Genomic DNA, 21,245 nt, shown 5'->3' with positions numbered 1-21,245 from the left:
AAAAATACTCAAAGAAATAATGGCTGAAAACTCCCCAAATTTGGCAAAAGACATAAAGCTACAGATCAGAGAAGCTGAGCAAACCCCAAACAGGATAAGCCAAAAGAACTCTACATCAAGTGCAATTATAGTCATACTTCTGAAAACTAAAGACAAAGAAAATATCTTGAAAGCAGTGAGTGAGAAAAGGTACCTTTCTTATAAGGGAAAAGCACTCTGATTTCTCATAAACAGATTTGTCATCAAACACTTTGGAGGACAGAGGGAAGTGGCACATTTTTCAGGTGTTGAAAGAAAACTGTCAACTAGAGTCTTATACTCGGTGGAAATATTCTTCAGAAATGAAAGGAAAATGAAGACATTCTTGGATGAGGGAACACTAAGAGAATTTGTTACCAGCAGATATGCCTTTAAGAAATGGCTAAAGAAAGTTCTTTAAACAGAAAGGAAAAGATAAAAGGAAGGCTTCTTGGAACATTGGGAATGAAGAAAGAACATGATAAGCAAAAATCTGGTAAAAACAATAGGCTTTCCCTCTCTTCCTGAGTTTTCTAAATTATGTTTGATGGTTGAACCAAAATTATAACACTGATGCAGTTCTAAATATGTGTAGAGGAAATGTTTAAGACAATTATATTATAAATGGGAGAGGGTAAAAAGACATAAAGGGAGGTAAGGTTTCTATACCTCACTTGAACTAGTAAAAGGATGGCACCAGTAGACTGATAAGTTATGTGTATATAATATAATACCTACAGCAACCACTGAAAAAGAGATACACTCGAAAACACTAGATATAAATCAAAATAGAATTCAAAAAAATGTTCAAGTACTCCACAGGAAGGCAGGAGAAAGAGAAAAACTAAAGTAGTAGACTTAGTTACATGTAAATGGTCTAACTATACTAAAAGGCAAAGATTAGCATATTAGATTAAAAAAACATAACACAGGGGCCAGCCCCGTGGCCTAGTGGTTAAGTTTGGCATGCTCTGCTTTGGCAGCCTGAGTTCCCAGGCGCGGACCTACACCCTTGTTGGTGACTATGCTGTGGTGGCAACCCACATAGAAAATAGAGGAAGACTGGCACGGATGTTAACTCAGGGTGAATCTTTATTAAGCAAAATGTGGAAGATTGGCAACAGATGTTAGCTCAGGGTGAATCTCCCTCAGCAGATAAATAAATAAATAACCCAAAAGTATGCTATCTACAAAAAACTCCCTTTAAATGTATTGGTATAGGCAAGGTGAAAGTAAAAGAATGGAAAATGATATCTCATGTAAACATTAATTAGGAAAAATGAGGAATGGCTATATTAATATCAGATAAAGTAGACTTTAGAGCACAGAAAATTACTAGAGACAGAGAGGGGCATCGTATAATGATAAAAAGCTCAATCTGTCAAGAAGACAGCAATCCTAAATGTGTATGTACCACATAATAGAGCTGCAAAATATATGAAGCAAAAACTGTCTGAACTGAGAGGAGAAATTGACAAATCTACAGTTGTGGTTGGAGACTTCAAAGCCCCTCTCTCAATAATTGATAGGTAGACCCTCTAGACAGAAAATTAGCAAAGATATAAAACTCAACCAACAGGATTTAATAGACACTCATAAAATGGTCCACTCAACAATAGCAGAGTACACATTCCTGTCAAGTACCCGTAGACTATATATACCAGGATAACCATACCCTGGCCTATAAAACAAACCTCAACCAACTTAAAAGAATTAAAATCAGAGAGTGTGTTTTTCAACCACAATGGAATCAAATTGAAAATCAGTAATAGAAAGATAACTGGAAATCACAAAACACTTGAAAAATAAACAACACACTTCTGAGTAATCCATGAGTCAAAGAGGAAGTCTCAAGGGAAATTTTAAAAAGTATTTTGAACTGAATGAGAATGAAAATATATCATAAATTTTGAGACATACCTAAAGCAATACTGAGAGGGAAACTAAGAGCGTTAAGTGCTGACCTTTAGTAAAATGCTTACATTAGCGAAAAAGAGGAAAAGTTTTGAATCAATTAACTTTCACCTAACCTGGAAAAAGAAGAGCAAAAGAAACCCAAAGCAAGTAGAAGGAAGGACATAATAAAGAAAAGAGTAGAAATCAGTGAAATTGAAAACAGAAAAACAATAGAGAAAATCAGTAAAACAGAGCTAATTCTTTGAAAAGAGCAATATAGCTGACAAACCTGTAGCAAGACTGACAAAAAAAAAGACAGAAATTTCCAGCATTAGGAATAAAATGAATACTACTACAGACCTTGCAGATATCAAAAGTATAATGAAACTACAGCAAACAACTCTGCACATATAAATTTAATAAATTAGATGAAATGAACCAATACCTTGAAAAGCACAAACTACAACTCATCCAGTATGAATTAGATAATTTGAATAGCCCTGTAACTGTTAAGGTATTAAATTCATAATTAAAAATCTCTCAAAAAGGAAATCTCCAAGTCAGGGTGGTTTCACTGGAGACTTGTACTAAACATTTTACAACAATGAATACTAGTTCTACACAATCTGTTCCAAAAAATGGAAATGGAGGGAACCCTTCCCAATTTATTTTATGAAGCTAATCTTATCCTGATACTAAACCAAAGATAGTTAAAAGAAAAAACAACTATGAGCAAGCCAATATGCTTAATGCATACAGATGGGAAAATCCTTACCAAAATATTAGCAGATAGAATTAAGCAATGTATAAAAAGAATTATATATCATGACCATGACTAAGTAGAGTTTATTCCAGGGATTCAAGGCTGGTCAATATTAAAAAAAATGAGTGTAATCTATCATATTAACAGGCAAAAGAAGAAAATTTACATGATCGTGTCAGTTGACTCAGAAAAAGCACTTGAAAAAATTCAATATCCACTCATGATAAAAACTCTCAGAAAACTGGGAATAGAGGGTAATTTTCTCAAGATAAAGAATGTATTCAAGAAACCTATGACTAACATCGTACTTCATGGTGAAAGCCTGAATGATTTCTCCCTAGAATGTCAGGGTTATCTAGGCAAGGATGTCTATTCTCACCGCTCTTATTCAGTATAGTACTGGAAGTCCCAGCCAAGACAATAAGGCCAGAAATGGTTAATAAAAGGCATACCAATTAAAGGAAGAAATAAAATTGTCTGCCCCTTCTTTTAGATAACATGATTTTTTAACGGAGAAAGTCCCATGGTATCTACCCAAAAAACCCCTAGAACTAAGTGAGTTTAGCAAGGTAGCAGGATATAAGATAAACCTACAAAAATCAATTGTAATTCAAAATACTAGCAAAGAACATGAGGAAAGTGAAATTAAAAATACACTACCATTTACAGTGGTGGAAAAAACCCAAAACCTTGGATGTGAATCCAGTAAAATGTGTACTGGACCTATGTGCTGGAAACTACAAACTCTGAAAAGAATATTTAAATAAATGAGGAGACATACTGTGCTTATTGATTGGAAGATTCAACATAGTAAAGATGTTCTTTCCAAAATTATATAGTTTTGATGCAATTCCTTTTAAAATCTGGCAAAGTTTTTTGATGATATATACACAAGCTCATTCTAAAATTTATTGTAGAAGGCAAAGGAACTAAAAGAGCTAGAATAGCTAAAAGAATTTTGGAAAAAGAAGAATAAAGTGGGAGACATCAGTCTACCTGGTTTCAAGACTCATTATATAGCTACAGTGGTGTTGGTGGAGGGGATAGACATATAGATCAATGGAACAGAGTAGAAAACCCAGAAATAGGTCCACACAAATATGCCCAACTTTTTTGAGAAGGCACAAGAACAATTCAATGGAGGAATGATGATAGTTTCAACAAATAGTGTTGTGACAATTAGGCATCTATATGCACAAAATAAACCTCTACTTAACCCTCCTATCTTGTACAAAAATTAACTTAAAATGGATCATAGACTTAAACGTAAAATGTAAAGTTATTAAGTTGTAGAAAAAAACATTTAAAAAAATTCTTCCAGATCTAGCATTAAGCAATGAGTTTTTAGATTTGATACCAAAAGTACAATCCACAAAGGGAAAAATTGACAAGTTGGATCTCATCAAAATTTAAAAACATTTGCTCTTTGAAAGCCCATGTGAAGAGGATAAAAAGAGAAGCTACAGACTAGGAGAACATACTTGCAAACCGCGTATCTGACAAAGGACTAATCTAGAATATATGAAGAAGTCTCAAAACACGATAGTAAAAAAAAATCTATTTAGACAATTAGCAAAAGACATAATATTTTATCAAAGAGGACATACAGATGTCAAATAAATACGGGATAAGATGTTCAGCATCACTAGGGAAATGCAAGTTCAAAGCACAATGAACATATCACTCTCCACCTACAGAATGGCTAAAATAAAAAATAACGGCCCAAAAAGCTGGCGACAATGCAGAGAAACTGGATCACTCATACATTCTTGGTGGAAATGTGAAATGTTACAGGCAGCTTCTTGTAAAACTAAACATGCAGTTACCATAAGCTCCAGCTGTTGTACTCTTGGTTATTTATCCCAGAGAAATGAAAACTTATGTTCACACAGAAACCTGTACACAAATGTTCATAGCATCATCTTTATTTTTAATATCCCCAAACTGGAATCAGCCCAGATGTCCTTCAGCAAGTGAATGGTTTAACAAATTGTGACACATACAAACCATAGACTAAAACTCAGCAATAAAAAGCAACAAACTGTTGATACACATAAAAACTTGAATGAATCTCCAGGGAATTGTGCTGAGTGAAAAAAGCCTATCCCAAAACAGTATTTTTGATATGAAAAAATTTTAGAACTGGGAACACATTAATCATTGCCAGAGCTTATAGATTTTGTGGGGCCAGGGGAAGGATGGGTAGGCGGTTACTAAAAAAGAGCGACAGGAGGGATCCTTGTAGTGTAGGAACGGCTCAGTCTCTTGACTGTGGTGGTGGATACATGAACCTATACAGGTGATCAAACTGTATAGAACCTAATACACAGACAAATGAGTACACTAAAACTGGCAAAATCTGAACAAGATAGGTGGATTGTGTGAATGTCAGTATCTTGGTTGTGATATACTATAGTTTTGCAAAATGTTACCATTGGAGGACACTGGGCAAAGTGTACAAGAGTTTTCTCTGTATTATTTCTTATGAGTCAATCTACAACTATCTCAAAAATTGCAATTAAAAAAAGTGGATGGCTTAGGTAAAAGTATCTAGTTCTCTTCCTAGTTAAAACAAAAACACAACTTAAAGTATATGTGGGAAAGATAATTGAATATGTCTCTTGATGTGTGTCAATAGCACAGAATTTCGCTAAGTACATCAAAATCAGTTAGGAAATAGTTATCAGTGGTTTTTCTGATTTATCTTTTTTTGTTCAATTTGAAAAATAAAGTATCATATTTTAACACTCATTTCTCCATTCAGAATAAAATAGACATTGAATGATGGAGAAAGAATTTTATATATAGGTTAATAGTTTAAAAAATGAGAGGATTTTATAGGCAATATCATTCCTTAGTTATTTCTTTTGATTGCACGGTGCCTAGATTTTCTGCATTAACTATAAAATTGTGATAGCCAGTGTTTTTTATTTGGAGAACTAAGGATGTAAAAATTCTCTATGTTCTATTCTGAACTGTAAAAATGACAGAATCTTTAAAAAATGGGCAAAATTACATTTTGTATAATAAATGAAGAGGAGTAAGCTCTAGAAAATAAAACTATTATCTTCACTCTGGAATGATGAAAAATAATCATAGTCAACCCAAAGCTAGTTTTGAAGCAAGACACATAAATTTAACGTATTCAAGAGGACAGCTCATGGTAAGCAGTGCAGTTTTTTTGTGTGTATTATTAATGTACAGTGTTTATAATATTTTGTTCCATTTTTATGATTCATAACTTATTTTTTAAAATCTAAAATATTGTTCGGCATGATTTTTAGTTGTCTTGTAATCACATTGTCAAGATAGAAATATATAACCACATTACCCCATTATTTACATAATTTATTTGTTGAATGGATGGATGAATTGACACTAATTTTTATAACTCAGTAATCTTAATTATATTTATCCTGGTGACATCTTGTTAAAAGCTAGAGTAACGAAGCTATAGAAAATTATTAATATAGCTTTAACTGGTTTCTCAATCTGAAGGATAATGGTGCCTACCTGAATCTACATATCTCCACACATCCTCCCAAAAAACCATAGAAGGTATGGGTTAATTGGGTTTCATTTGTGTTCCTTCTGCATTACTAGGAGACAGAATATCATGAACTTCAAATCACCTGTAAGTAGCAAAATCATCACCAGATTCCAGCAGCGGTTCCACTGCTGCTGCAAGTCTGTATATGTGGAGAGGATGAAGTGGGAAGCTTTAGAGACTCTGTGAAACAGAAGAGAGGGGATTGAAGGACTTATGCAAAACGGAGGCAAAATCACCCTCAAAAAGAGAAAGTACAACAGTACGTGCCAAAATAGTGAACATAGACTGGGACTTGGTAGTTTATAGTACCAGCTACAAGAAAGGGGTTTTAGAGTAAGCAGACTTAGAAGTGGCATCCTTGGAAGAATTTTGCTTTGGGAGAAGGAGGATATAAACAGAGAAGGAGTGATGCCTCTGAGTCATAGCAGTGAAGAGAAAACAAGAAGAGAGAGAAAAATTAAGGGTCCTGCAAAATGAAAGAAGACCCCAACCTCTCCCCTCCCATTACCCATTCAAGAGACTGCACTTCACTAAGTTGACAAGGTACACTCAAACTAAAGAATGCTATCCACAAAATGACTAGAGGGAAAAAATCAAACTTAGCACCACTGTTAGAAGAAAACAGAAAATATGTATTAAAGTATTTCAGCTTATGAAAATCCAGCCCCTCCCCCAAAAAAACCCTCGGGAAAATAACCACAAAGTAGAATACTGTAACACCGTACTCTAGACTAAATTAAGTATTCTCAAACAAGCAAAACAAAACCTGGTATCCAAAAGTTTAAGGAGAGAAGTGGATTAAAAAAAGAAGAAGAAGAAGAAATACAATGCGAGTTGATCAAACTCAGTAAAGAAATTGAAGAAAAAGACAAAACTATGTTAGAAATGAAGAGTAAATTATAAAGTTCTCAAGAGAATAGAATGGAATGAAAATCTAAAGAGGGACATCAAATGAAAATGAGATAAAGAGGTTAAAACGATCTCAGAGAAAATGATTGAAAGGGAAGACCAGCAAAGGAGGTCCAACATAATTAGAGTCTGTGAAGAATAAAAGCACAGTGGAACAAAATTTATAATCCAGGAAAACTTTCTAGGAATAAGGGAAATTTAAAACTGCCTTTTGAAGGACTCACCATGTACCTGGACAAACTAACCTGGAATGATCATCTCTGAGACATATTTTAGTAAACTGTTCAACTTGAAGGATAAATTGGACTGGCATCATATTTCTGATGAGCAACGTGCAAATCATGGAAACAGCATAACAATTTCAAGAAACTCAAGGGAAGAAAGTACAGGCCAAGGATTTGATATCCAGCCAAGTTTCCCTTCAATTATGATGGCAATAGAAAACCAATTTTGAACATTGAAGAAGGCATTGAATATTGTAACCATGAGCCCTTCCTGAGGAGTTTATTAGAGGATGAGCTCCATCCAACCAAGAGATCACTGGAGAAGCTGCAGCTGAAGGACTATGAGCATTTGATTTATTGAATTGTAAAGTTAAGGGGTAAATAAAACAAGGGTGGGGTCATGAGTAGAAGAATAGTATGAAATGTTACACGTTTGACAAAGTACAAAGAATACCATTCTTTAAAAAGGAGGAGAAGGAGGAGAGAAAGGGAAAGTAGAATAAGATCATAGACTGTTGAATAGGTAGGAGACAAAGGATACCGTTAAAAACTGGCAGACTGGACACCAAAAGCTTAAGTAAGAAAAAAGGGGAGAAAAAGGATTAAGGGCACTAACAAGTATAAATGCACTAGAGCAAAATTACTGACCTTCCTAAATACCAAAAGAAAATGTAAAAAGTAGCAAAGAAAACACCATGTAGAGAAAGGAACACAGTAAATATTACTTAATACGTGCAGTAATTATAGCATACAGTAGTGACTGAGAGGAAACAAAACATATCAGTCATATCAAATATAAACAGGCTTAAATTGCCTATTAAAAGAAAAAGATTTTCAAGTTGCCTCCTAAAGCAAACATCACATTAAAATTTGGTATAAGTGAGAATCCATTAGTGGATACTGAATCTAGGGCGGAAAGTTTAAGGCTCAGGATTTTTGCCTGGTCTCCGAGGGTCTTTTTTGCAGATTGCTTATTAGTTGCAAGGGGAAAAAATAACTATATAGCAGAGAAACAGGATAACACCTTGCCCAGGTGATTAAAGTTAATATCACCAATAAGGAGTTAGGAACATCATGGCCTGCAGCTGTGATACCCTTAGAAGGACATACCATTACTTAGGTACTAGTCTAGTAAAGAATGTATAACCTGAACCTAATCATGAGGAACATAACTGGCCCCTACAAAAAAAATATTAATGTCATGAAAGAAAGGAAGGCTTTTCCTTTGTTCTAGACAAAAGAAATCTGAAGAAACAGACAGCCAAATGCAATCTGTGATCCTTGATTTGATTCTGTACTGGACGGGGAGAAATACTATAAAGCACGTTATTAGGATAATTGACAGAATTGAAATATGGACTGACAAAAAGCACTTTATCAATATTAATTTTTTCTGAGTTTGATAACTCTGTTTATGTAAGAATATCCTTATTCTCAAAAAGTCACATTGAAGTATTAAGAGGAAAAGCATGATGTGTGAACTACTCTCAAATGGTTCAGAAAAATACATCATAATGTGTATGTGGGTAGGAGAATGATAAAGCACGGGTAGCAGAAGGTTAGAACTTGGTGAGTCTAAGTAAAGAGTTTATAGGAATTTTCTGTTCTTTAAACTTTTCTCTGAGTTTTAAATTAAACAACAACAAAAAAGATAGCTCTAGCTGTGAACCCTAAGCCAGAGACTAATACACACACACCTTAGTTTAGTAAAGTAGAATTTGAGTTACAGAATTTTTCACTCTCCCTCCTCTCCCCACCCTTTTTTTTTTTTTTTTTTTAGATGTTAAATGTTTTACCAGTTCAAATTACCTCTGTTGGAAAGCTTGATGAATTTGATATCTGTTGGTCTGTGTTAAGCTGTAGAAGTGATTTATCTAAAAGGTTTTTTTTTTTCTGCCATGTTTTTACAGAATTTGCCTTTTTCATGCTTAAAATATGCTTCAGAGAAAAAAATCATTTTCTAAATGTGTCCTTTCCTGTGACCTCCAGTAAAATGCTTGGTCATGTGGAAAACACCCCAGCTAATTGATCCCCGCAACGCTTGGTGCTTCCTTGTGTTCTGAGAACAAAATAGAAGATAGATGAAGTTAGAAGCATTTTGAATATCTTTTCATATTTTTGATCCTACTCCAGAATGAGTTATATCAAACAATATGTAGATGGTAGTTTAATAAGCTTTACCAGCTATTTTATAATTAGGTCCATTTTGCCAGATTAAACTCCTTTATTTATCTTTTGAGGAACAACTTGTTCTGTACCAAAAGAAAAATACTTGAAGATATTTTGTCTGTCTTCGTGATTCCCTTTCTTTTCCTTTTTGTCAGTAGTTCTGCCTAGACCATGTGTGAAGAAAAGAGATGACATCAAACAAAATTTGAGATTATGCAGTCTTATCTTACATGTTGTGTTAACTAAAATTTGGTTTTTTGATTGTGAAAAATCAGTAATTAAAAATTAAAGATTAATTTTATGCCCACTGATTCTTCAACAGTAATTATACTAAGTTTCTTGCTTCTGTCTTAAGGCTGTATGGAGAAAAAAGAACCACATGGTTCCTTCCACTAGGTGAACAGTCCAGGAGCTCTCACTGTACATTTTCAGATGGAGCAGTATCTGATACACAGTGAGAGGATTGCAGTGTTTTCCAGTCTTTATAACTAGTTTAGTGGTGGATTACTCACTGACCTTAGATATAGTGATTAAGGATGTTTATTAGACTTTTTAATGTATGTATAGTGTGAATTCTTCAGAGTTCTGTGTTATTTATTGTACAGTTGTCTCCTTTTACAAGAAGATTGAAGTGATACATGTAACTGCTTTTCTAAGAAGTATGGAATTACTTTTTTAATCTAAAGACTGAGGATTTTTACTAGATTATTTAGCCAGACACCACAATGTAAAGTCAAAAAAATTAGGTAGAAATGACTATGATGTGCAATACTGGGAAAGGCAGACCTCATGCAACAGGAAATAAATTATGTTTTGCTTAGTTTTTATAATGACAATTTTTTTCCTTTTTGCATTTTGAGTTCTAATTTTCTAACCATTCTACTTATAAGTATTTGGTAACTGCAGTGTTTTTATATTCAGGGCTTTGTCGTTAATATTATAATATTTGTAAGTAATTATAAAACAATTATTTTTTTCTAACTAGGAAGAAGCATTGCATGCATTTATTCAGCCTGAGATCCTGGATGGCCCAAATCAATATTTTTGTGAACGTTGTAAGAAGAAGTGTGATGCACGAAAGGTAGATGCCATGTAGAAATTAATACTTAATTATCTGAGATAATATTCAATATTCAATAGGTCCCTTTGTTTTTCAGGGTCTTCGGTTTTTGCATTTCCCTTATCTGCTGACCTTACAATTGAAAAGGTTTGATTTTGATTATACAACCATGCACAGGATTAAATTGAATGATCGGATGACATTTCCTGAGGAGCTAGATATGAGTACATTTATTGATGTTGAAGATGAGGTAAATATTTATTATATTTTCTTGTTATAAGATATTTTTCATTAATCCATTTTGGTCCATCATGTGTTTAAAAGAGCTATTTGGAGTAACTTAACACTGATGTTGTTTGGTTAGACTGTCTTCTTGATTGAAACTTTTCCTTTCTTTCCTTATTTCGTAATGACAAGTTCTGTAGAAAGACCCAGCTTTCTATAAGCTTTTCCTGTCCACTATAACTTATATTTCAAATATTCTTGCTTGATTGGAGTAACTTATGATATTCTTTGAAAAGACAAAAAGGATCTCAAACTCTGAAATTATTTCCTTAATTTGAGTGATAATAGTATGTTTCATAACTTTACCAGTTATTGAAACGAATCAGTCTAGACATGGGGTGCACCTGTGTTTCTGATACATAATAAACACATAGGAAATATATGTGAGTGAATGAATGAACAAGCAAACTGGGTAGTATGGCCTTATTTCTTGTATTTGTCTTAGTGTCTTTTTCAAGGATTAAGTGTTCTGAGTTATTCTCACTTAAGGTGTGCTAGCTCTTAAACTGGCTAGATTAGAAAGCTAGGCAATTAAAAGTATTTTGTCCGTTTCCCTTTTTAATGAATCTTTTTTTTTTATTGTGGTAATATTGGTTTATAATGTATAAATTTTGAGTGTATACCATTATATTTCGATTTCTGTGTCTTTTTTTTTTTTTTTAATTAAAACTAAATAGTTTGAGAATACAACTTTGAAGGACACAGGTAATTTCTTTCACTCATTGACCTCCCCAAATTCTCTGGTTCCTCTATCCTTATTCAGTAGAAGATTCGTACTGTCCCACTGTATTCTTTTGGAAACTCTTCTGATTTCATTATGGGGAATATTTACAGTCACTTAACATAGTTATTACAGAGTGATAAATCTTTATTATTCTCAAAACTACCATGAAGCATTTTTTTCTGAATGGAACTGATTATTATAGTTATAAAAATGCCTTTTCCCAGAAGCTCAAAAATAACTTTAAACATTCATCAGGTTTTATTTAAATACTAAGAGGCAATGTGAGCAAGCTTTCTGAGCCTCACTTTGCTTGTCTGTAATGTAAGAGTAATAATTGCTTTTTATAGCTTCTATAGAACAGAGTGCCTTAAATAAAGTAGATGTTTATTGAATGGTACCTATGACCAGGTAACATTTTGAAAGGTTTAATTTAAAATAATATGTCAAATGCCGTGTGTAAACTAAAAAATCTACCCCAAAGGATACCAACATTTCAAAGACATAATCTTTATAGTATTCCTCCTCAAACAGAGATGAATATTAGATTGTTCTTCTGTATATTACTAATGTATTTCTTGGAAAAGGAAATCTTTTCCAAGGGAAGAAAACCTAGATATAAAGTTTGACAGAAAATTTTAGAAAGTTCTAGGTCCATTTCTTGGGAAAAGAGAAGAGAAGATGTTCTGATTTAGTTAAAAGAGTTTCAGGAATGATCTCTTTGGACTTAGTGTAGAGTTCTAAAGTTGGTTTTCATCTCCATTTTTCCTTGAACCAAACTTTCTTGAGGGATGAAGTCTGCCTGTTAGATGCAGTCCCTACAACAAAGTTCTTGGCAAAAAGTTGGTGTTTATTACATATTGCTTGGTTAATTCAAGAATTTCTATGCAATGCCGTATGCGCATCAAGAGTCCACATCTTAGAGAAAAATTCTCAAACTATTTAAATAAAAACATTTTTAGGTATGTATATAAAATATTAAAAGAAAAGGAGGGAAAGAGTTGTTTGGGGATTTCTAAGAAGTATATTTCTTCAAATTAAATTTGCATGAAAGAAATTTAAAAATCATAAAAGCACAGAAGAGTATGAATGCTGTTATTACATTTCCACCTCCTATACACTAGAGTATAAAATTCTTGAAGATGAATACAATGTCTTGTTTTTCTTTCTAATTGTAATACGTAGCACAGTGATAAGCTGAATTGAACTTTTTGTTCATGAAAAAAGATGATATTCTTTTGGGATTTGAGAACAAAAGAAGCTCATTTTGGAGCTTGGGTTCTCTGCTTTTATGGATTTTGGTGAAAGAAATGGTAATTCTCTGTTGTTACGTTGTAGCTATAAACAGAAATGGGGTTTAGTAGAATTCTGAATCACTAATTTGATGTATTAGAATTTTAAGGACATTAATAGAAATGCTTTTAAAATACACTTTTTTTGTTTAATTTTATTTAAGGTGTCATTTTTTAAGAGAAAATAAATTTACTTAGGTATTTTTATTAACAATTGTATTTTAAATTATGTGAAAAAGTTAGTAGCATATAGATAGAAAGTTTTACTGAGTATATATTTTCCCTTTATTTAGCTTATAATTGTAAGATAATTATGTTTTGTTAAGAAATCTCCCCAGACTGAAAGTTGCACGGACAGTGGAGCAGAAAATGAAGGCAGTTGTCACAGTGATCAAATGAGCAATGACTTCTCCAATGATGATGGTGTCGATGAAGGGATCTGTCTTGAAAACAACAGTGGAACTGAAAAGATTTCAAAACCTGGACTTGAAAAGGTATCTTTTATAGGTGGTTGTTTGTTGAAAGAGAGAATCAGATAATCTCTGAACTGCTATATAATTCTCCAGCTGTTGTAACTGATAAAATTCTCTTTAAAAGAAGTTTAATTTTTGAAAGTTAAGACTTTTTTTAAGGTATTGTTTTTTATGCATATATGTGATCATTATTAAACTTTAGGAAAAAATACTTACAAGTGGGAGCATTAATTTCTGGGAGGCTGAACTTTAACAACGTTAGCAAGCTGGGTGGTGGTGTGGAAAGGGTGCCTAGTAGTCAAGAAATTACTTCTGCCTTTGAAGTTGCAGCAAGCCTCTAAATCTTATTCATGAGAGTTTTCTCATACAGCAAAATGAAAGCATTAGACTAAATCTGTTGGTTTAAAAAGTTATGGTTATAGAACCCTTTATGAAACAGTAAATAATAGAACTGATCTTTTTGAGGTGGGGGAAAGCCAAAGCCCTCAGTCTCCCTCCCCCATGACAGCCCTTAAGGCACTTCAGAAAAAGGTATCCTTCTGTGGATTTTAATTTGAAGACTACAAGACTGAATAATCTCTAGGGTAGAATCTTTTTTGTCACTGCATCAATGATTTTTAAGATCTTATCAAACCATTTCTTTCACATTAGTATAATCTGCTTTATTGAGGGGAGAATTACAGATCAAATGTCTTGAGCATGGTGTGAATAACATCACTAGCATGAAGACTGATCACTAGCTCAAATCTTACAGAGTCATGTTAAATACAGAGTTTTTTAGGAAATATTAAAGAATGCAGTTTCACTTACATAAATCTATTTTTGGATCAAGACCATTATTCTCACCTCCATCATCACTACACTTTACTCTTTAAAATTTTCTGTTTCTTTCAGGGCAGATAGGTGAGTGTGAATTGCTATGTAATGAATAATGTAGTGGATACATTATAACTTAGTATAAAGAACGTTGCATTCAAGCAAGGGTTAGCAAACTGTGGCTCAAGAGCCAAATCCAACCCCCTGCTTGTTTTTCATCATAGACAATTATGTCCGTCAGTTTTGGTTTTTTTCCTTGTCTTATTGCACTAGGGAGGACTTCCCATACAATGTTGAATAGGAGTGGTAAGAGAGGACATTGTTGCCTTGTTTCCAGTCTCAGGAGGAAAGTGTTCAGTCTCTCACCGTTAAGTATGATGTTGGCTCTAGGTTTTTTTAGATGTTCTTTATCAAGTTGAGGAGGTTCCCCTCTTCCTAGTCTGTTGAGAGTTTTTATCATGAATGGGTATTGGATTTTGTCAAATGCTTTTTCTGAGTCAATTGGTATAATCATGTAATGTTTTAGCCTGGATTACATGGTTTGATTTTCTCATATTGAACCAGCTTTGCATACCTGAGAGATGTCAAATCGGTAGATCGCTATATCACAGATATTACGTATATACATTAGAAGATGTTCTAAATCATTATATCCTTCAGCTCTTTTGTAAAGGAAATAGAATCTTATTTGAATAAAAAACAATGTTATTTGGGATTTCTTGATCTTGTGCATATCAGAACAGTCTTGTATTTAGCACTTGCTTCTAAAATTTCAGACTTTTATTTTCTTTTTATATGAATGAATAAATTTATATTTTAGATATACATAGTTCCAGAGGTTATAGCATAATTAAAATGTGAAGGAATACACTGAATGAAACTTGTGGTGTATAATATGTGGTGACTTGCCATTTTAGTTATCTTAGAGGAAAGTTGACCTTCAATAAATATACAGGACAACTAACACGCCACTTCACTATGTATTAGTAGAGAATAGGAAATATAAAAATAAGAGTTTTGTGTTTTTCCTCTTCTCTGAGTTACTTTTATTTTTTCCCCTTAGAATTCCTTGATCTATGAGCTCTTCTCCGTTATGGTTCATTCAGGGAGTGCTGCTGGTGGTCATTATTATGCTTGTATAAAGTCATTCAGTGATGAACAGTGGTACAGCTTCAATGATCAACATGTCAGCAGGGTAAGGGGGGGTTTTTTAAGATTATTATTGTGAAAGACAGGAGTTAGGGATGTTTCTAATCGACAGCAGGATTTATTAAAAATGGGAGATTGTCCACTGTAGCATTTTAAGACACATAGCAAATCAGTCTTTTGTTTTTGCTTTCATTAAGTTTCCTGCTTGTTCATTGTTATTTCTTTGTTTTGTTTCGGGCTTCTCTTGTTTCCAAGAGATAGACTCCCAGTTTTCTTCTTGCCCTGAGCCTTCATGCGGGCTGCCTAATTTTAGGAGCGCTGGAACTGATTGGCTGGTAGCAGCCACTGATTATGATTAAATTTTGTGAATTGGTGTCTGCGTGGTCCATTTACCTCTGAGGTTAAAAATTGGGTTATACGTTGACATAAAGGTAACAGTGTTACAGATTTTACAAAAAAGTAAATAATGGAACAACTTTCAGATAACACAAGAGGACATTAAGAAAACGCATGGTGGATCTTCAGGAAGCAGAGGCTATTACTCCAGTGCTTTTGCAAGGTAAGTAACTTGATAATGTTTAGTGTCTGTATTTTAGTGTTTATAAATTAGAATCACTTATAGCTTCTCAACAGTTTTTACCATTAAAAAGATTTAACCCAGGGATCGGCCAACTGTAACTCACGGGCCAGCCTGCCCTCAGTTTTTGGAAATAAAGTTTCATTGGAACACCACCATACTCATTTAGTTAAATATTGTATGTTGATCTTTTCCCACTACAACAGAAGTTAAATAATTACAGCCCAGACCATTTGGCCCGCAAAGCTTAAGGCTTTTACTATCTGGCCCTTTCCAGAGGTTTGCTGAGTCCTGACTTAACTGTGGTAATCATTCTAGGACACAGATATTCTGAAGACTTTACTAGGTTACCAAGAGGAGATATGGAATCTTCTCATAAATGTGTCAGTAAAAGCAAAGTAGATTCTCCTTTTCTTTCTAGAATGTTTTAAATTTGAACCTGTCCAAGAATTGCATGATTTTCTAATTGTTTGAAATAATAAAAAACTATTTTAAATAAATATTTGATGCTAGGAAATGGAATCTTTACAATCTACTTTTTGTCCCCATTAATCTTTTTTATATTTCTACTAGCTCCACAAATGCATATATGCTGATATATAGACTGAAGGATCCAGCAAGAAATGCAAGTATGTTAACATATAGTTAATTTGATTTTAATCTGTTATAAACTAATTTTTTTCGCAAGTTTACAAACTCAGATAACCACTTTTAAATGATAGGACAATTAAGTTTTTTTATGCTTAGAATAATTAATTATAAAAACTGTTATGAGATAATACCAACTGGTAAAAACACTTGGAAAAAGGTTGATTTTTTTTTTTTTTCCCTTGGTGAGGAAGATTGGCCCTGGGCTAACATCTGTGCCCATCTTCCTCTACTTTATATGTGGGATGCCTGCCCCAGCGTGGCTTGATAAGCAGTGCATAGGTCCACACCCGGTATCTGAACCTGCAAACCCTGGGCCGCCAAAGCGGAACGTGTGAACTCAACCACTATGCCACTGGGCCAGCCCCCCTGAACTATTTTTTAATACACTAGGACACAAAACTTACTCTACATTAAATAAATTGGATATTTATTTGCAGTAAAATTGTATCATATGCAGTTTGGTTCAGTGATGATAACCCCCCCAGACCTGTGTAGCAGTTGTAACTCACCAGCTGCATGTCCCAGAGCAAGTTAACTTTTCTAAGTCTTTCCACATCTGTAAAATGGGAATAATTATAGTATTTTACAGGGTTTTTATAAAAAGTTAAATGAAATAACATATATTTTAAGCATTTGGCATTATGCTAGTACATAGTAAAATCTCAAATTTAGCTATTATGGCTTTTTTATATTACAAGCTTTTTGGGTATTTTAGTATCTGAATGCTTTGAATGGGGATCCTGGGTGAAATAAACTTCCACCTTACTACTCTAGAAACATTCTTAAGAACTAGAGTTAAATATCTTTGCTTATTTGCTTAAAAAGCAAGTAAAGTTTTATGAGTCTAGTACACATCCTTTATTATATTTTAATTTTATTAAGAATCCCCAAAACAATCCTGTATAGAAAGCATGTGGCTTTGTCATTTTTTTCTTTTGTAGTTATTACTTTAAAAAATTGCAGTGCCTGTTTTTTTCTTGCTAACTCTGACTGACTGAAGCAGTATTGCAAATAGGTAGGGGCGTGTGCATGTATATACAGATACATACACAGGTGGTGTGTTTGCACATATTCTTTTCATAATTAAAATAATGTAATCACTGTCTTTGATTTCAACGTATTTCCTTTGTTTAGAAACTACCATACTATGAGTAAATCTATTTTAAGTAGTATAATGTTTTTGTTTACATTTTTGTTAACCCTCGTTAGATTGTGAATTCACTTAGTACAAGGCTTAGGACTTACTCATCTTTTCACCAGTGGTATAATCCAGAGTCTGTCGTATAGTGGCTGATCGATAATTTACTGTGGAATTAATGAAAATAAGTAGAAATTATAACAAGAAGTCATTTCAGAACAGAGATTTCAGAGTTGGAGTAATCATTCTTACTTTACAGATAAAGAAACTATACCCCAAAGAGTAACTTATCCAAGATCATAGCTGCCTGGAGGCAGAGCCAGGATTGTAGTTCTTGTGTCCTCTGTGGTACCCAGCGTTCCCGATATTTCCAGTAGTGCTGTAACTCAGCTTTCCTTTATCTGCTTTCCCCACTCTAGTTTTGGGATGAAGCACCAGAGGGCGCTGTAATGTATAGTATGGAATATTTTAAAAATCAGAGCTCATTTCTACAAACAGTGGATTTTGACCTTCCACAGAGGCATGATTTTTTTAATACAAATTGCTCTCCCTATTTAATGCCCAATAATCATTGGCTTTATTAAACAGTGTCATAATCTCATATTGTCACTTTTAATGCTTTGAGTTACATCTGAAGTTCTTTGATCAGAAGGCAGCTAAAAGACTGCTTTGAGAACAAAGGAAAAGTAACGTATTAGTGAATAATAATAAACAAGTAAATAAATAGCATTTTTGGTAGTTGCAGCAGCAACAGCGTTTATTACATTTTATTATATCCCAGTTAATAACTCTCTGGGGTAGGTGCTATTAATAAATTGAAGAAACCAAGGTCTGGAGAAGTAAAATTGCCCAGGGTCACACAATTTGATGGTATAGCATGATTTGAAATCAGAAATGATTCTATTTCCAAATTTCAGAGAGGCTTTTTCATTCTAAAAATCTTAATCTACTTGCTAGAATTGTCCTGGAACCAAGAGCTGTTACGGACAAATATATGGCTTTTTAAAATATGAGACTTAACCATGTGTCATTATCAACTGTCTCTTCACCCTTGTCTGGAAGAAGCTCATGTTCCAAGTTGAGAGGTTGATGTAATTGAAATGTAGTTTGGTGATGGCTGTGGTAGAAGTATATACTGTGCGGACATAGTAGAACAACATTAAATAAAAGAAGCTCAATTTCAGTCACCCTGTCTTACCCTGTTCTTATCATTAACAGAATTTCTAGAAGTAGATGAATATCCAGAACATATTAAAAACTTGGTGCAGAGAGAGAGAGAATTGGAAGAACAAGAAAAGAGGCAACGAGAAATTGAGCGCAATACGTGCAAGGTTAGATTTTGTAATTTCATTTGTAATTAAAAAGTGCTGTTGACATTTGCTTAACTGCCATTCTCGTAACTAATTCATTGGGCTGATTCTGTAGACAGTTATGCTATCAGGGTCATTAGGCAGTGTAATCAACTATATTACTGAGGTAAGATATGATTTTATTTTATGCATAAAAAACACTAACGTGTATTGGTAATATTCACTGCTGGTGAGGTTACAATGAGATGAACATTGTCACATTCTGCTACAAGAAGAATAAGTTGGTAAACCTTTCTGCATAGAAATTGAGTAGAATTTATCAAGAGCCTTAAGCAATTTCATATTCTTTTATATAATTCTCTTAAAGAAATATTACCTAATGAGATAATCACAAACGCTGTAAAAATTTTGACCACGAGGGCTTTCATCACAGTATTTTCCAAACTAGCAAAAAATTGGGAACAACCTGAAGGCGTGTCAGTAGGAGAATGATTACATAAATTATGGTACATGCTCGTAAAGAAACATACAGTTGTTAAAACTAATGTTTTTGAATTTTTTAGTAACATGAGACGTAGTCACTATCAATTATTAAGTGAGATAGACACGAGAGAAAATGATCCCTAGGAAAAAAAATGCTGTCTACAAAAGAATTAAGCTTTGACTCATGACCTGCTGAGTTGATGATGATATTTTATAATTTCTAGATAAAATTATTCTGTTTGCATCCTGTGAAACAAGTAATGATGGAAAATAAATTGGAGGTTCATAAGGATAAGACATTAAAGGAAGCAGTAGAAATGGCTTATAAGGTATGTTTAATTGTCCTGTTGGCATTTAATTATTGATTGATTGAACAGTATTAACATATTTTCCAAAATTTTTATTATAGTCAATAGTAATATAAGCACTTGCAGTAACTTGGATAGCCCGTTTAAATCCTCTGGCTCTTAAAGATCGTAGTTTATACCTCTTCTTTGGAACATACTCAGTTGATTTTAAGCAGTTTCTCACTCTGAAACCAGTTAAGCAGTCTAGAACTCAGAACTAGATTTAGAAACAAAAATATTTATTTATTCTTTATATTCAATTAGCAGATGTTTATTAGGTGCCTACCATATGATGCATTAGAGACACCAGGGTGAGCAAGACACGCTCACTGCCCTCATGGAGTTTATATCCATTGGGAAGAAAAACAGACCAAAAATATTTAAACATCACAATTTGCAAATATTTTATCATTTAGATGCTATAAAGTAAATCAGTAGTATATTTGAGATTATTTATTCTGAGACTTTAACCATGAGAAGGAGATAGCTGTGCAAAACGTTGGGGCAGAATATTTTAAGTAGAGGGAGCAGCATGAGTGAAAACTGAGGTGAGAAAGCCCTTGACATGACCAAGAAGCTGGAAAAAGCGACTTTATGGTTAGATTGTCTTGAATGAGAATAGAGTAGCATAAAATGAAATTAGAGACTTTGTAAGAATAGAAGTTTGCATTTTATTCTAAGAATAATGGAAAGTTATTAGTGGGTTTTGAAAGGCAAATAGAAAGGGAAGCATTCTTTAACCAGATTATTCTAAGTGTCATCTGTGATACTTGACAAATTAAATTCTTTGCCCTTTCCATATATACATAAACATCATTTGACTGAAATTAAATAGTCATTACCTACAGAAAAATTGCATACTACATTATTTCATTTATAATTATGGAACCAATGAGAGAACTAAAAGTAGTACACAAGATAGCTGCCATTGTTTCTCAAAGTGTGATCCAACACAACCTGCACCAGAATCACTTTCCTATTAAAGACCTAATTCCTGCAAATGAATCTGAATTTCTGTGTTGGTGCCTGGGAATATGCATTTTAAACAAGTACTGCAGGTGATTTTTAGGCATACTAAAGTTTGAGAACCCCTTTGTATTATGTACCTGGTTCTTCATAGGCCGTATCAGCACTGAAAATTTACATTTAATTGTGTGACTATTTTAATTAATGTCACTTTCCCTCACTACACTGTAAGCACTTAAAGGGCGAAGAGCATTCTGGTTTTGCTCACGATTGCATTTCCAGTACTTTTGCCTGGTATGTAGGAGAATCAGAATTGGATGGGCATGTGAATGAGTAAAAACAGTGGATGGATGGCTCTGGATTCACCTCCTTAAAATAAAAATCCTTGAAAAGAATGGTGGGCTGCAAACATTACCTTTGCAAAACAATAGTGAAGTCAAATTAGACT

At 33.6% G+C, this 21,245-nt stretch overlaps 1 protein-coding gene across 3 annotated transcripts in view; it reads left to right on the top strand.

Annotated features, from left to right (window-relative positions):
• Positions 1-21,245, top strand: part of USP47 (ubiquitin specific peptidase 47) — a 118,051-nt gene that overhangs the window by 72,737 nt on the left and 24,069 nt on the right. For all 3 annotated transcript variants that reach the window (XM_087433210.1, XM_087433209.1, XM_087433211.1), the window contains 8 exons: positions 10,515-10,610; positions 10,687-10,839; positions 13,214-13,381; positions 15,240-15,371; positions 15,808-15,884; positions 16,476-16,531; positions 18,910-19,022; positions 19,709-19,813. In XM_087433210.1, the coding sequence (XP_087289336.1) occupies positions 10,515-10,610; positions 10,687-10,839; positions 13,214-13,381; positions 15,240-15,371; positions 15,808-15,884; positions 16,476-16,531; positions 18,910-19,022; positions 19,709-19,813 (900 nt within the window). The remainder of the gene's footprint in view (positions 1-10,514; positions 10,611-10,686; positions 10,840-13,213; positions 13,382-15,239; positions 15,372-15,807; positions 15,885-16,475; positions 16,532-18,909; positions 19,023-19,708; positions 19,814-21,245) is intronic.

The sequence above is a fragment of the Ceratotherium simum genome, chromosome 7 (assembly GCF_057802395.1).
Source record: "Ceratotherium simum simum isolate JZ-2026a chromosome 7, ASM5780239v1, whole genome shotgun sequence".
In the NCBI taxonomy this organism is placed as follows: Eukaryota; Metazoa; Chordata; class Mammalia; order Perissodactyla; family Rhinocerotidae; genus Ceratotherium; species Ceratotherium simum.
Note: the sequence above shows the minus strand (reverse complement) of the source record. Positions and strands in the feature narration are given on the sequence as shown.